The 17,361-nt window shown below is 46.1% G+C and overlaps 1 protein-coding gene across 16 annotated transcripts in view; it reads left to right on the top strand.

The window, feature by feature from the left end:
• The window catches only part of LOC139549459 (roundabout homolog 2-like), a 648,939-nt gene that overhangs the window by 596,606 nt on the left and 34,972 nt on the right, over nt 1-17,361 (top strand). For 9 of the 16 annotated variants that reach the window (XM_071359991.1, XM_071359986.1, XM_071359994.1 and 6 more), the window contains 2 exons: nt 11,032-11,304; nt 12,967-13,092. In XM_071359991.1, the coding sequence (XP_071216092.1) occupies nt 11,032-11,304; nt 12,967-13,092 (399 nt within the window). The remainder of the gene's footprint in view (nt 1-11,031; nt 11,305-12,966; nt 13,093-17,361) is intronic. The other 7 variants (XM_071359993.1, XM_071359998.1, XM_071359995.1 and 4 more) reach the window with 1 other exon arrangement.

Raw genomic sequence — 17,361 nt, 5'->3', positions numbered from 1 at the left:
CAACTTGACCATACATGACGCTCCAGCATACAACATCCTCACACAGGCCAAAAACATTTCCCCAAACCCAAACACAGACATCACATTAAACAGATACTCATTGTCCACTCCATCAAAAGCCTTCTCTTAGTTTAAAGAGACCAGTCCAAAGTTCACATTAGGAACTCTCGACATGTCCCTGATTAAGAAGAAGTTGTCCGTGACTGAGCGTCCCAGTACACTATATTTCTGGTCTTTGTGTACATTAAATTCCAGATGGGACAAAAGTATTTTAGTGAGGACCTTGGCAAATATCTTGTGTTCCGCACAGAGCAATGCCACAAGTCCCCTTTTTTGGGTAAGAGAGTCAGAGCCGCCCGACGACAGCTCATCGGCAACTCTCCTACCCCGACGCACTCACGCAACACGCAAAATAAGTCCAGTCCAATTAAAAAACTCCACTGGGAGTCCATCGACCCCGGTTGCACGGCCGAGGGACATCTGGGTTACGGCTTCTGCCAGTTCAGTTCAGGGGAATGTCCATTTCATCCCTCTGTGCCAGAGAGAGCTTAGGGAGTTCTGCAAACAAAACCTGAGCACACAGAGGATCACACAGTTCTGCCCTATACAACTCAGTTTAAAACAGAGGTCACCCGCTCATCCGACAGCCGTAGACAATGCATAACCTTGGCTTCACCGCTCTGTCTTTCCAAACCAAAGAAGAAGGAGCTGGGAGCATCCATCTCCTTGAGCATGGAGAACCTGGCTCGTACAAGTGTTCCCTTTGCTTTAACCTGGAAAAAGCTGCCCAGGTCCCTACGTAATTCAGCTAAATTAACCTGGAGGCCTACATTGCCTTGCTCCACCATCTACCTCCACCTCACTGATACTACACTCAAGTTCCCCCAATACTCTCCTAGCCTCTGAGGATGAGAGAGCTGTATACTGTTGACAGAAAAGCCGAATTTGTACTTTTCCCAACATCCCACCATTGACTCAGAGACTCATAAACCTCTCTTAGCTGCCCCCAGCTTTCCCAAAAAGTCTGGAAACCTTAGCAAAAGTAGCATCTTGTAAGAGCTTTACATTCATCTTCCAATAAGATGCATGACGAGGCCCTGGTGAAAAAGACAGTCGAGCCATGGTTATGTGTTGATCCGAAATGGTACCACACAACTGCCTATTGCTCTGATTCCTGGACATGTAAAACCGATCGAGTCGGGCTGCACTCACCCTAGCCCCAAAGACCTTCACGCATGTATACTATCTTGTGTTGGGATGTCTAGTTCTCCAAACATCCACTAGGTCAAACTGATTAATGATGTCCCTTAACAGCTCCACTGAGCCTGAATGAGGCTCCTCCCCATTTCTGTGTTTAATCAAATTCATTGTACAATTCCTCTCACCGCCGACCACCAGGGTCTCCTCAGGCACTACCTGTGAGAGTTCCTGTCTAAGACACCCCAACAGAAGTCCCCTCTCTCTCCCTGTGTTAGGCCAAAACCCCTGTTATTCATTTCTGCTTTTACTAGAAGCACTCTACCCCTACACACCTCCTTTGAGCAGCAAATTGTTACATCCAGACCCGGTGCAAAAAGGACTGTCACCCCTGCACTAACATTTGTTCCATGGCTCAGCACATTTACCCCTTTCCACCAGATCCCCCAATCGACTTCATTCACCACGTCAATATGCATCTCATGCGGGAAACAACACCTGTACTTTTTTTTGTTTTACATATTCACCCAACAGACTCCTCTTTCCCGCATCTCTGGCACCATTTATATTAAGTGAGCTTATCTGAAGAGTCTCCATAAGAAGTGGGAGAAAAGCCAGCAAAGAAAGAGACCAATTGCGAAACTCAAAAATCCCCAGTGCCAGAAAAAAAATATTAATCTAAACAGCATCTGAAGGTAGACCTTTACGCACTGTTGTGACCCACTTCCTCAACCTAAAACGTTCCCTGGGTGAGAGGAAACCATGCCTTCATTTTTCATAGCATGCTGTACTGGTCTTAAAAACTTTCCCGGATTGCAAAAAAAACCTTTAAGATGAACCTTTTTCCCTATAGTTTCATTCAGGAACCTTGACAGTTCCCTCACCGTGTACTTTGATCCCTCTGCCTGACTGGCTGTCAGCTCTGGACCCATTAAGGAGGAGTCTGAAAAGAAAGCCTCCTCATCGTCCTCTTCCTGAGACTCACCTTCATCCTCCTCATCTCCATCTCCCATGTTGACCATCTGCCCTTTCTCTCTGGTCAGGGCCTCCCCCCCAGCACAAGGCAAAAGTTTCTTGGTGCTTTTGACTACACCAGCCTCTCCCCTCCCAAAACCTTTTTCTCACCCTTTTTCCTCTTCCGCTTGACATCCTCCTCCACCCTCCTAGTCGCTTCCCCTTCCCCACTATACTCTCCTCATCCACTAGCATAACCTGACTAGCATGACAAGACCCAACGTCAGCTACACCACCATCTATAGCATGACTAGACCCAGCCTTATCTATCCCACCGTCTATAACCTGACTAGACCCAGCCTTATCTACACCACCATCTATAACCTGACTAGACCCAGCCTTATCTACACCACCATCTATAACCTGACTAGACCCAGCCTTATCTACACCACCATCTATTACCTGACTAGACCCAGCCTTATCTACATCACCATCTATAACCTGGCTAGACCCAGCCTTATCTACACCACCATCTATAGCATGACTAGGCCCAGCCTTATCTACACCACCATCTATAACCTGACTAGGCCCAGCCTTATCTACACCACCATCTATAACCTGACTAGACCCAGCCTTATCTACATCACCATCTATAGCATGACTAGGCCCAGTCTTATCTACACCACCATCTATAACCTGACTAGACCCAGCCTTATCTACACCACCATCTATAACCTGACTAGGCCCAGCCTTATCTACACCACCATCTATAACCTGACTAGACCCAGCCTTATCTACACCACCATCTATAACCTGACTAGGCCCAGCCTTATCTACATCACCATCTATAACCTGACTAGACCCAGCCTTATCTACATCACCATCTATAACCTGACTAGGCCCAGCCTTATCTACACCACCATCTATAACCTGACTAGACCCAGCCTTATCTACACCACCATCTATAACCTGACTAGGCCCAGCCTTATCTACACCACCATCCATAACATGACTAGACCCAGCCTCATCTACACCACCATCCATAACATGACTAGGCCCAGCCTTATCTACACCACCATCTATAACCTGACTAGGCCCAGCCTTATCTACACCACCATCTATAACCTGACTAGACCCAGGCTCATCTACACCACCATCTATTACCTGACTAGACCCAGCCTTATCTACATCACCATCTATAACCTGACTAGACCCAGCCTTATCTACACCACCATCTATTACCTGACTAGACCCAGCCTTAGCTACACCACCATCTATAACCTGACTAGGCCCAGCCTTATCTACACCACCATCTATAACCTGACTAGACCCAGCCTTATCTACACCACCATCTATAACCTGACTAGGCCCAGCCTTATCTACACCACCATCTATAACCTGACTAGACCCAGCCTTATCTACATCACCATCTATAACCTGACTAGACCCAGCCTTATCTACATCACCATCTATAACCTGACTAGGCCCAGCCTTATCTACACCACCATCTATAACCTGACTAGGCCCAGCCTTATCTACACCACCATCTATAACCTGACTAGACCCAGGCTCATCTACACCACCATCTATTACCTGACTAGACCCAGCCTTATCTACATCACCATCTATAACCTGACTAGACCCAGCCTTATCTACACCACCATCTATTACCTGACTAGACCCAGCCTTATCTACACCACCATCTATAACCTGACTAGGCCCAGCCTTATATACACCACCATCTATAACCTGACTAGACCCAGCCTTATCTACACCACCATCTATAACCTGACTAGACACAGCCTTATCTACATCACCATCTATAACCTGACTAGGCCCAGCCTTATCTACATCACCATCTATAACCTGACTAGACCCAGCCTTATCTACATCACCATCTATAACCTGACTAGACCCAGCCTTATCTACATCACCATCTATAACCTGACTAGACACAGCCTTATCTACATCACCATCTATAACCTGACTAGGCCCAGCCTTATCTACATCACCATCTATAACCTGACTAGACCCAGCCTTATCTACATCACCATCTATAACCTGACTAGACCCAGCCTTATCTACATCACCATCTATAACCTGACTAGACCCAGCCTTATCTACACCACCATCTATAACCTGACTAGGCCCAGCCTTATCTACACCACCATCTATAACCTGACTAGGCCCAGCCTTATCTACACCACCATCTATAACCTGACTAGACCCAGCCTTATCTACACCACCATCTATAACCTGACTAGACCCAGCCTTATCTACATCACCATCTATAACCTGACTAGACCCAGCCTTATCTACACCACCATCTATAACCTGACTAGGCCCAGCCTCATCTACACCACCATCCATAACATGACTAGGCCCAGCCTTATCTACACCACCATCCATAACATGACTAGGCCCAGCCTCATCTACACCACCATCCATAACCTGACTAGGCCCAGCCTTATCTACACCACCATCTATAACCTGACTAGACACAGCCTTATCTACACCACCATCTATAACCTGACTAGACCCAGCCTTATCTACACCACCATCTATAACCTGACTAGACCCAGCCTTATCTACACCACCATCTATAACCTGACTAGACACAGCCTTATATACACCACCATCTATAACTTGACTAGACCCAGCCTTATCTACACCACCATCTATAACCTGACTAGACCCAGCCTTATATACACCACCATCTATAACCTGACTAGACCCAGCCTTATCTACACCACCATCTATAACCTGACTAGACCCAGCCTTATATACACCACCATCTATAACCTGACTAGACCCAGCCTTATCTACACCACCATCTATAACCTGACTAGACACAGCCTTATCTACATCACCATCTATAACCTGACTAGGCCCAGCCTCATCTACACCACCATCTATAACCTGACTAGACCCAGCCTTATCTACATCACCATCTATAACCTGGCTAGACCCAGCCTTATCTACACCACCATCTATAACCTGACTAGGCCCAGCCTTATCTACACCACCATCTATAACCTGACTAGACCCAGCCTTATCTACACCACCATCTATAACCTGACTAGACCCAGCCTTATCTACATCACCATCTATAACCTGACTAGACCCAGCCTTATCTACACCACCATCTATAACCTGACTAGGCCCAGCCTCATCTACACCACCATCCATAACATGACTAGGCCCAGCCTTATCTACACCACCATCCATAACATGACTAGGCCCAGCCTCATCTACACCACCATCCATAACCTGACTAGGCCCAGCCTTATCTACACCACCATCTATAACCTGACTAGACACAGCCTTATCTACACCACCATCTATAACCTGACTAGACCCAGCCTTATCTACACCACCATCTATAACCTGACTAGACCCAGCCTTATCTACACCACCATCTATAACCTGACTAGACACAGCCTTATATACACCACCATCTATAACCTGACTAGGCCCAGCCTTATATACACCACCATCTATAACCTGACTAGGCCCAGCCTTATCTACACCACCATCTATAACCTGACTAGGCCCAGCCTTATATACACCACCATCTATAACCTGACTAGACCCAGCCTTATCTACACCACCATCTATAACCTGACTAGACCCAGCCTTATCTACATCACCATCTATAACCTGACTAGACCCAGCCTTATCTACACCACCATCTATAACCTGACTAGACCCAGCCTTATCTACACCACCATGTATAACCTGACTAGACCCAGGCTTATCTACATCACCATCTATAACCTGACTAGACCCAGCCTTATCTACACCACGATCTATAACCTGACTAGACACAGCCTTATATACACCACCATCTATAACCTGACTAGGCCCAGCCTTATCTACATCACCATCTATAACCTGACTAGACCCAGCCTTATCTACACCACCATCTATAACCTGACTAGACCCAGCCTTATCTACACCACCATCTATAACCTGACTAGACCCAGCCTTATATACACCACCATCTATAACCTGACTAGACCCAGCCTTATCTACATCACCATCTATAACCTGACTAGACCCAGCCTTATCTACACCACCATCTATAACCTGACTAGACGCAGCCTTATATACACCACCATCTATAACCTGACTAGACCCAGCCTTATCTACATCACCATCTATAACCTGACTAGACCCAGCCTTATCTACACCACCATCTATAACCTGACTAGACCCAGCCTTATCTACACCACCATCTATAACCTGACTAGACCCAGCCTTATCTACACCACCATCTATAACCTGACTAGACCCAGCCTTATATACACCACCATCTATAACCTGACTAGACCCAGCCTTATCTACATCACCATCTATAACCTGACTAGACCCAGCCTTATCTACACCACCATCTATAACCTGACTAGACCCAGCCTTATCTACACCACCATCTATAACCTGACTAGGCCCAGCCTTATCTACACCACCATCTATAACCTGACTAGACCCAGCCTTATATACACCACCATCTATAACCTGACTAGACCCAGCCTTATCTACATCACCATCTATAACCTGACTAGACCCAGCCTTATCTACACCACCATCTATAACCTGACTAGACCCAGCCTTATCTACACCACCATCTATAACCTGACTAGGCCCAGCCTTATCTACACCACCATCTATAACCTGACTAGACCCAGCCTTATATACACCACCATCTATAACCTGACTAGACACAGCCTTATCTACATCACCATCTATAACCTGACTAGGCCCAGCCTTATCTACACCACCATCTATAACCTGACTAGACCCAGCCTTATCTACATCACCATCTATAACCTGACTAGACCCAGCCTTATCTACATCACCATCTATAACCTGACTAGGCCCAGCCTTATCTACACCACCATCTATAACCTGACTAGACCCAGCCTTATCTACACCACCATCTATAACCTGACTAGGCCCAGCCTTATCTACACCACCATCCATAACATGACTAGACCCAGCCTCATCTACACCACCATCCATAACATGACTAGGCCCAGCCTTATCTACACCACCATCTATAACCTGACTAGGCCCAGCCTTATCTACACCACCATCTATAACCTGACTAGACCCAGGCTCATCTACACCACCATCTATTACCTGACTAGACCCAGCCTTATCTACATCACCATCTATAACCTGACTAGACCCAGCCTTATCTACACCACCATCTATTACCTGACTAGACCCAGCCTTATCTACACCACCATCTATAACCTGACTAGACCCAGCCTTATCTACACCACCATCTATAACCTGACTAGGCCCAGCCTTATCTACACCACCATCTATAACCTGACTAGGCCCAGCCTTATCTACACCACCATCTATAACCTGACTAGGCCCAGCCTTATCTACACCACCATCTATAACCTGACTAGGCCCTTCCTCTGCAGCCTGTGTCTCATGGCCCCCTGCACATTGACCTCGATTTCCCCCACTTGCGCTCACCTTGTCTTCGGCCTTTATGTGGGCACGCAAAGCTCTTATGCCCCAAATCCCCACACTCAAAACACTGCAGACTATCTGTGCTGGCAAACCCTGCGTAGAGCCCCTCCCCATGCCTGACTTTAAAATGCACATTTAGCTGTTGCTCATTATTATTCAGAAACATGAACACTTGCCTCTGAAAAAAAAAAAAAGATTAACGGCATCTGAAAACCTGCCGACAGTACACGAAAACCGCTAGAAAATTTACCAAAATGATTCAGCTCTTTACAGATTTGATCATCCGTAATAAACAGAGGCAGATTCACAACTACCACTCTTGTCAAAGGAGTCGAAAGTGGAGAAATTGGCAGCAACACATCACTTACAAATGTACTCGATTCCCACTAAATTTACTCTTTTCATGAACACAACCACAGCTTTGTTCATTCTGGATGCAGAATGTATAATTTTAGCTCCTACCTGTTCACCGACCGCGAGCAGAACCTCCTCCACCTTAACTCTGTTCTCAGTAACACACCTGAATTCATGCCGTAATGATAGCATCTCCTCCGCACTAGGCTGAGAAGCCATAGCGCACACCACACCGTTCAAACCCCAGGAAACTAAAACTGTCCTTTTCCTCCCTAACTTTGAACAAAACCAGTGGGTACCACTAAACTAACAGAAAATTTGAAAGAAAACACCAAGGAAAGAATCAAGAAAATAAGTAGGGACAGAGCCCTCCACACGGTCTCTCAACTACAAAACACTCCCAGCATGCACTGAGAAAGAGTGACAGGAGAGATAAGAGAGAGGAGAGATAAGAGAGAGGAGAGATAAGTGAGAGGAGAGATAGGAAGGGAGAAAGAAGAGATATATAATAGATAAGAGGGAGAGAGAAGAGGTAGGGGAGAGGGAAGAGGTAGGGGAGAGAGAAGAGGGAAACGAGACAGAGGAGAGAGAGTGAAGAAAGAGAGAGGAGAGAAAAGAGGTAGGGGAGAGAGAAGAGGTAGGGGAGAGAGAAGAGGGAGACGAGACAGAGGAGAGAGAGCGAAGAAAGAGAGAGGAGAGAAAAGAGGTAGGGGAGAGAGAAGAGGTAGGGGAGAGAGAAGAGGGAGACGAGACAGAGGAGAGAGAGCGAAGAAAGAGAGAGGAGAGAAAAGAGGTAGGGGAGAGAGAAGCGAGAGAGGAGCGATAGTAGATATAGTATGAGATGATATCTGCTGATCTGACTCCTCTACTGTTCTTCTGTACTGTACCCTAGCTCAGATGATTCATCATGTCCTCCTCTCACCTCCTAGCTACCAGCCCCACTAAAATGTAAACCTGTATGCGTATTGCATGAGTGTTTTTGGATACACATTTACATACCACATCAGAAGGAAGCTAGCGCGCTAGCAGCAGGGTATAGGCACTGTCACCGCTTGAGTAATGGCAAACAGTCCAGCGTAGTGTCATCAGCCTCAGAAGATGAGGATGTGAGACAAGATGGAGGCAATGAAGGGAGGGGGGGGGGGGGAGGGAGGGAGGGAGGGAGGGGGTAGGTGAGAAAGAAAGAGAGAGAGGGGGGGGGTGAGAAGTAGAGAGAGACAGAAACAGAGTACACAGTGGCAGAATACCTGACCACTGTGACTGACCCAAACTTAAGGAAAGCTTTGACTATGTACAGATTCAGTGAGCATAGCCTTGCTATTGAGAAAGGCCGCCGTAGGCAGACATGGCTCTCAAGAGAAGACAGGCTATGTGCACATTGCCCACAAAATGAGGTGGAAACTGAGCTGTACTTCCTAACCTCCTGCCCAATGTATGACCATATTACAGACACATATTTCCCTCAGATAACACAGATCCACAAAGAATTCGAAAACAAACACGATTTTGATAAACTCCCATATCTACTGGGTGAAATGCCACAGTGTGACATCACTGCAGCAAGATTTGTGACCTGTTGCCACAAGAAAAGGTCAACCAGTGAAGAACAAACACCATTATAAATACTCATATTTATGCTTATTTATTTTCCCTTTTGTACTTTAACCATTTGCACATCATTACAACACTGCATATATACTTAATATGACATTTGGAATGTCTTTATTCTTTTGAAACTTCTGTGAGTGTAACGTTTACTGTAAATTTGTATTGTTTATTTCACTTTTGTATATTATCTACCTAACTTGCTTTGGCAATGTTAACATATGTTTCCCATGCCAATAAAGCCCCTTGAATTGAATTGAATTTAGAAAGGGGAGAGAGAGAGAGAGAGACAGAGAAATGGGGAGGGAGGGAGAAAGAGAGTGAGGGGGAGGGGGAGAGAGAGAGATAGAGAGCGAGAGAGAGACAGAGAAATGGGGAGGGAGGGAGCAAGAGAGTGAGGGGGAGGGGGGAGAGAGAGAGATAGAGAGCAAGAGAGAGACAGAAATGGGGAGGGAGGGAGAGAGAGAGTGAGGGGGAGGGGGGAGAGAGAGAGATAGAGAGCGAGAGAGAGAAAGGGGGGATGTGAAAAGATGGTCCCGGGCAGCCAGTCGTGAAGGACAGGGCCAGCTTGACTGCGGACTCTTCTGCTGTGGCTCTACATCATCTCCCCTTCACTGGGCGCTCAAACCCTACAGTACTACTGAGGGGCTGGGCTCACTCACTCACACACACACACACACCCATGCAGAGTGGCACCATTATCCCTCATTGGCAGCAACAAAGGGAGGAGAGAGACAGGAAAACAGAGAGGGAAAGAAGCAGGTTCAGAAGAGAGGGAGAGAGATGGGGGAGAGAGATAGAGAGAAGGGAGGGAGAGAGAGGTTGGGGGAGGGAGAGAGGGGGAGTGAGAGAGAGAGAAGGGAGGGAGAGAGAGAGAGGTTGGGGGAGGGAGAGGGGAGCGAGAGAGAGAGAAGGGAGGGAGAGAGAGAGAGGTTGGGGGAGGGAGAGGGGGAGCGAGAGAGAGGTTGGTGGGGAGGGAGAGGGGGAGCGAGAGAGAGAGAGTTTGGGGGGAGGTAGAGAGAGGCCCAAGGTTGTGAAGTCAGCCGCTGGAATTTGAATGCATGAATAAGTGGGGATGGATTTTTCAATGAGATGAATATGTTAAACTGGATGTTAAGAGCTGAGTTGATGTCAAAGCGTTGAGATGCTCAGGGTAAATCCCTCACACCCCTGGGACTGTTCCTGACTGAACCCAGGGTCACTCTGACCTGATTCATAGTTAGACATAGACACTGCTCCACATAGACACCGCTCCACTCCTAATCTATCTTGAAGAGCAGCCTTGTTCATCAATGACTCTTAACATCACTTTACCTTTCTATTTTCTATTCAAATACAATTATAGTTGATTTTCACACAGTATTTGTCATTGAAGCCCAAACCACAGTCTTCTAAACTGACCCCTATTCTCTCTCCCTGTGTCTCCTCCAGACACCAGTAGTAATGGGGATAAGACCGGCACCATGCTGTCTGACGGAGCCATCTATAGCAGTATAGACTTCACCACCAAGGCTAACTACAACAGCCCCAGCCAGGGCTCCCAGGGAGCCACCCCCTATGCCACCACACAGATCCTTCACTCCAGTAGCATCCATGAGCTGGCTGTGGACCTCCCCGAGGCCCAGTGGAAGGCCTCCATCCAGGCCAAACAGGAGATGGCCAACCTGGGGTACTCCCTGCCCGACAAGAACTCCTGCAACAACAGTGAGTGGGATGGAGTGTGTGTGTGTGTGTGTGTGTGTGTGTGTGTGTGTGTGTGTGTGTGTGTGTGTGTGTGTGTGTGTGTGTGTGTGTGTGTGTGTGTGTGTGTGTGTGTGTGTGTGTGTGTGTGTGTTGGAAGGGAGTGTGTGTGTGTGTGTTGGAAGGGAGTGTGCGTTGGAAGGGAGTGTGTGTGTGTGTGTGAAGGGAGTGTGTGTGTGTGTGTGTGAAGGGAGTGTGTGTGTGAAGGGAGTGTGCGTGCATGTGTGAAGGGAGTGTGTGTGTGTGTGTGTGTGTGTGTTGGAAGGGAGTGTGCGTGCGTGTGTGTGTTGGAAGGGAGTGTGTGTGTGTGTGTGTTGGAAGGGAGTGTGCGTGTGTGTGTGTTGGAAGGGAGTGTGCATGTGTGTGCACATGTCATACAGAAGGTGAGACTTCTCATATTTCCCTGCCATGCGAAATCCCAACTCAACTCAACACAACACAGCCCTATGATACATGACAATATTAGCCTTAACCATCATGGCCTCACTTCTCCTACTGTGAGTGTATGACCCCAGTACAAATCACTGCTGAGTCAGTATGGAGTGTTTCATATGATACCCCAGTTCACCCCTGTTTATAAGCCATGGGTTTACTGTGCCCTGACAGTAGTTTAGACTTTAATACTCACAATCTGTCTCTGCAGCCCATTCCAGCTCCACTGTCCATGACCGCCTGATTCTGTTTTAAGGACTCATTTTCCCCTTGCTGCCATTCAGTCTTGGTCACTTTCCAAGGTTAAATAAACACCTGATGAAGGGCCAGGGAGCTTGACTAAAGCATCCATTTTCTCCAGTTTTGGATTATGTTACTTCCCCCTCTCTGTTCTAACTAATTGCCTATCCTCTTTAGCACAACTAATATTTAAGAAAATAATCCAACTTAATTATAATGGATTTGATAGAGTACTTTTCTGAAAGCCTTGTGGAGATTCCTGCTTCAGGACTAATGCGTTTTCTGAGATTCTTTCTATATATTCATGGTCTCATTCTGTAGAGGTTTGAAGTAGATTCATTATATTGTTTGTGCTCATAATGTAACTCAATTTCCGATCCTTTGCTGTCTTGCATTATTTTAAAAGTAACATTTGATTGTATCTCAAAACAATGCTACATTAAATAAGTTGCAGCTGCTACAAGTGGATTTATCTCTCCCATCTCATGAATGAATAATCACTTGGCTTTCTTCCAAAATATTTTTTTATTCATATTTTTTGGTTGGTCAAAGTCAAAAACGTTATACATATAAAATGAAATAAAAGATGCGTCACAAACAAAGGCTAAATGTTTCACTGAGTGAATGTGACCGTGAGTGGGTGGTGGGTGGGTGAGTGAGAAAGTGGGTGAGTGAGTGATTAATGTGAGGGAGAAAGAAAGAGAGAGAAATAGAGAGAGAGAGAGAGAGAGAGAGAGAGAGAGAGAGAGAGAGAGAGAGAGAGAGAAATATATATAGAGAGAGAGTGAGAGAGAGAGAGAGCTAGAGAGAACAAATGTCAAGATGGCTGACTAGAAGAGGTGTGTATGAGTGGAGAATGTTCACTGCTTGCCTGCTGATCTAACTGCATGTTCTGCATGTGCTTCAGCCAATCACCTGATGCCACTGTATATTTTTACCCTTTAACCCCACTAGCACTCCTTTTCATTCCTGACTACCGATTGGCCGAGGGATTGTCTAATAGAATGCCACACAACCAATCACAAGATTTCAGCACCACCAGCTCTCACAACAGCTCAGATCGAAGCGGCAGCCTATCAGGTTGGTTTCTGATGTGGCAGGCAGGGATGTGATTGGTCTTCCTAAGCTCTTCAACATTCTGGGATAACTCAAGGACTGCCATTTAATCGACTGTATCAGTGATTGAGTTGTTAATTGCTTTATGGATCTCTTTTGCATGTGCAAAACCCAACGTCTGTCTTTATTAACCCGCTCCTCCTCCTCACCACTGTTACTTTGCTCCCACTGCTAATACTCACAACTAATAAACGATGCACGCATTTACAGGCCGGCGTTGATCGCTGACATCAACCACATTGTCAAATGTGCGGTCTAGATGATGTACTGTTATGTGCAGCAGCGATACTCTATTTACATGCAGTGAAGTGCTTTGTCCTCCAGATTAGATTAGAAACAAGCTCTAATCTTCCCTTTAAAGAGAGAAAGTGAGGATTTGTACTAATAGAACAGGGCTCCAGGCTTCCTAGCTGGGCTTACTCCATCACGGCTGGGCCTTGTGACAGGCTTTGTCTCTCACCAGGAGCTTGAGAGCAGATGAGAATTTGGGCAACGAGACTCCTTCAGATAGTTGGAGTGGTGCATTGTGAGACCACACACACGCACGCACGCACGCACGCACGCACGCACGCACGCACGCACGCACGCACGCACGCACGCACGCACGCACACACACACACACACACACACACACACACACACACACACACACACACACACACACACACACACACACACACACACACACACACACACACACGCGTGCGCACACACACACACACACACACACACCATCTGAGATGCTTGGCTGACTAAAATGGTGAGAATGTCTCCCATTTTCCCTCTTCTTCTAATGGTACCTGACCACAGTAAAATGTTATAGGGCACAGAGGCAGCCCTCCTCTACCTCCCCTCCTCTCCTCTCCTCTACCCTCCTATCTGATCTCTAATCCAATGCAATGGCTGGCAGACATTAGGCTGGAGAGGAGAGGCAGTCTGGAGTGGTCATGTCTTCCACCTGACATAGACACAGGCATCCCATAGACCCCAGCCAGGTCAACAGTCAGTCAATCTGCTGGAGGTAGAGAGGAAGAGATGGCACAGGAGAGGAATGGCACCCGTTTCAAAACAACCGGATATACACTATTGTCCAAAAGTTTGGGGTCACTTAGAAATGGCATTGTGTTTGAAAGAAAATGTAATTTTTTGTCCATTAAAATAACATCAAATTGATCAGAAATACGGTGTAGACATTGTTAATGTTGTAAATGCTGGAAACTGATTTTTTACGGAATAGCTACATAGGCGTACAGAGGCCCATTATCAGCAACCATCACTCCTGTGTTCCAATGGCACGTTGTGTTAGCTAATCCAAGTTTATAATTTTAAAATGTTTTTACAACATTAACAATGTTTACACTGTATTTCTGATCAATTTGATGTTATTTTAATGGACAAAACATTTGCTTTTCCTTCAAAAACAATGCCATTTCTAAGTGACCCCAAACTTTTGAACAATAGTGTACAGTGAGGGAAAAAAGTATTTGATCCCCTGCTGATTTTGTACGTTTGCCCACTGACAAAGAAATGATCAGTCTATAATTTTAATGGTAGGTTTATTTGAACAGTGAGAGACAGAATATCAACAAAAAAATCCAGAAAAACGCATGTCAAAAATGTTATGAATTGATTTGCATTTTAATGAGGGAAATAAGTATTTGACCCCTCTGCAAAACATGACTTAGTACTTGGTGGCAAAACCCTTGTTGGCAATCACAGAGGTCAGACGTTTCTTGTAGTTGGCCACCAGGTTTGCACACATCTCAGGAGGGATTTTGTCCCACTCCTCTTTGCAGATCTTCTTCAAGTCATTAAGGTTTCGAGGCTGACGTTTGGCAACTCGAACCTTCAGCTCCCTCCACAGATTTTCTATGGGATTAAGGTCTGGAGACTGGCTAGGCCACTCCAGGACCTTAATGTGCTTCTTCTTGAGCCACTCCTTTGTTGCCTTGGCCGTGTGTTTTGGGTCATTGTCATGCTGGAATACCCATCCACGACCCATTTTCAATACCCTGGCTGAGGGAAGGAGGTTTTCACCCAAGATTTGACGGTACATGGCCCCGTCCATCGTCCCTTTGATGCGGTGAAGTTGTCCTGTCCCTTTAGCAGAAAAACACCCCCAAAGCATAATGTTTCCACCTCCATGTTTGACGGTGGGGATGGTTTCTTGGGGTCATAGGCAGCATTCCTCCTCCTCCAAACACGGCAAGTTGGGTTGATGCCAAAGAACTCCATTTTGGTCTCATCTGACCACAACACGTTCACCCAGTTGTCCTCTGAATCATTCAGATGTTCATTGGCAAACTTCAGACGGGCATGTATATGTGCTTTCTTGAGCAGGGGGACCTTGCGGGCGCTGCAGGATTTCAGTCCTTCACGGCATAGTGTGTTACCAATTGTTTTCTTGATGACTATGGTCCCAGCTGCCTTGAGATCATTGACAAGATCCTCCTGTGTAGTTCTGGGCTGATTCCTCACCGTTCTCATGATCATTGCAACTCCACGAGGTGAGATCTTGCATGGAGCCCTAGGCTGAGGGAGATTGACAGTTCTTTTGTGTTTCTTCCATTTGCGAATAATCACAGAAACTGTTGTCACCTTCTCACCAAGCTGCTTGGCGATGGTCTTGTAGCCCATTCCAGCCTTGTGTAGGTCTACAATCTTGTCCCTGACATCCTTGGAGAGCTCTTTGGTCTTGGCCATGGTGGAGAGTTTGGAATCTGATTGATTGATTGCTTCTGTGGACAGGTATCTTTTATACAGGTAAGAAACTGAGATTAGGAGCACTCCCTTTAAGAGTGTGCTCCTAATCTCCGTCCGTTACCTGTATGAAAGACACCTGGGAGCCAGAAATCTTTTTGATTGAGAAGGGGTCAAATACTTATTTCCCTCATTAAAATGCAAATCAATTTATAACATTTTTGACATGCATTTTTCTGGTAATTTTTGTTGTTATTCTGTCTCTCACTGTTCAAATAAACCTACCATTAAAATTATAGACTGATAATTTCTTTGTCAGTGGGCAAACGTACAAAATCAGCAGGGGATCAAATACTTTTTTCCCTCACTGTATATATCGAAGGAAAGAAGGAGAGAGAGAGAGAGATGCATTCTGTAGTGCTCATATGAGAAATGCAGATAGAGGCTCATTTTGCATCAACACAGAGAGGCCAGGGGACAAGAAGCGCTTGATTATGTTAAACTAACATGTGTATTTCGTTTGGTAGCCTCAGGGTATCTTTCCTTGAAATGTCAGGGATTTAGAGCATATTGGTCCTACTAATTAAATTCACCTGTATAGGAATTCAATTGGGACTGTACCTATGCACTTCCCCCTCCGTGGTTAGACCTTAAGAAATAATATAATCCCAGAGATGTATTGTGTACTGTGAGGCATGCTATACACACTGGTTTAATAAGGGCCCTGGTTGAAGTGAAACAGCATCCTATTAAATATGCATTTATCTAATTTATCTCTATCCATCTGTGGCTTATCTCTCTATACGACGCAATGTTTCTCTACGAGGACTAAACCATAATGGAATACACAGCAGAGTTCTGACAGAATAACGTATTATAGGTAAAGAACTTCAATGGCCAGAGTTTGGATGGCAATGAAGGGAACTTTACTGCGTTTCCTGTTTTGAAGTCAACTAATGAAAAAGTAGACGTTTGAAAAGGAACGAAGTGAAAAGAGCAGCACAGTGCCTCGCTTCAAGGAGCTGGGGGAGGAAATAATGAACGTTAGGTCTGAGATAGGAACCAGATGAAGAGGAACAGAAATAGAGCAGCTTTCAGGGTAGCGTGGGTCTCCACTGGGGATGTGGTGGTGTTGCTCATTAACATCTACACTACTGGAGGAGAGGAGAGGAGGAGAGCAGGAAAGGAGAGAGGAGGAGAGCAGGAGAGGTGGAGAGCAGGAGAGGAGGAGAGGAGAGAGGAGGAGAGGAGAGAGGAGGAGAGCAGGAGAGGTGGAGAGCAGGAGAGGAGAGAGGAGGAGAGGAGAGAGGAGGAGAGCAGGAGTGGTGGAGAGCAGGAGAGGAGTGATGAGGAGAGGTACTAGCTAGTGAGCTCCATGATCCCTGTATTTTCTCATTCTGGAACCCAGGAGAAGGGTTATGTTCTCACTGTTCTTAGAGTGGTGTCCTCCATCTCTACTTCCCCCCTCTCCTCCAACTTTAGACTGCCCCAGTCCTAATGAGTTTTGATGATCTAGTCTGCTGCATCATCCAC

Source organism: Salvelinus alpinus, chromosome 22 (genome assembly GCF_045679555.1).
Source record: "Salvelinus alpinus chromosome 22, SLU_Salpinus.1, whole genome shotgun sequence".
NCBI lineage: Eukaryota > Metazoa > Chordata > Actinopteri > Salmoniformes > Salmonidae > Salvelinus > Salvelinus alpinus.
The sequence above is the reverse complement of the archived record's forward strand: the minus strand, read 5'-3'. Positions and strand labels throughout refer to the sequence as shown.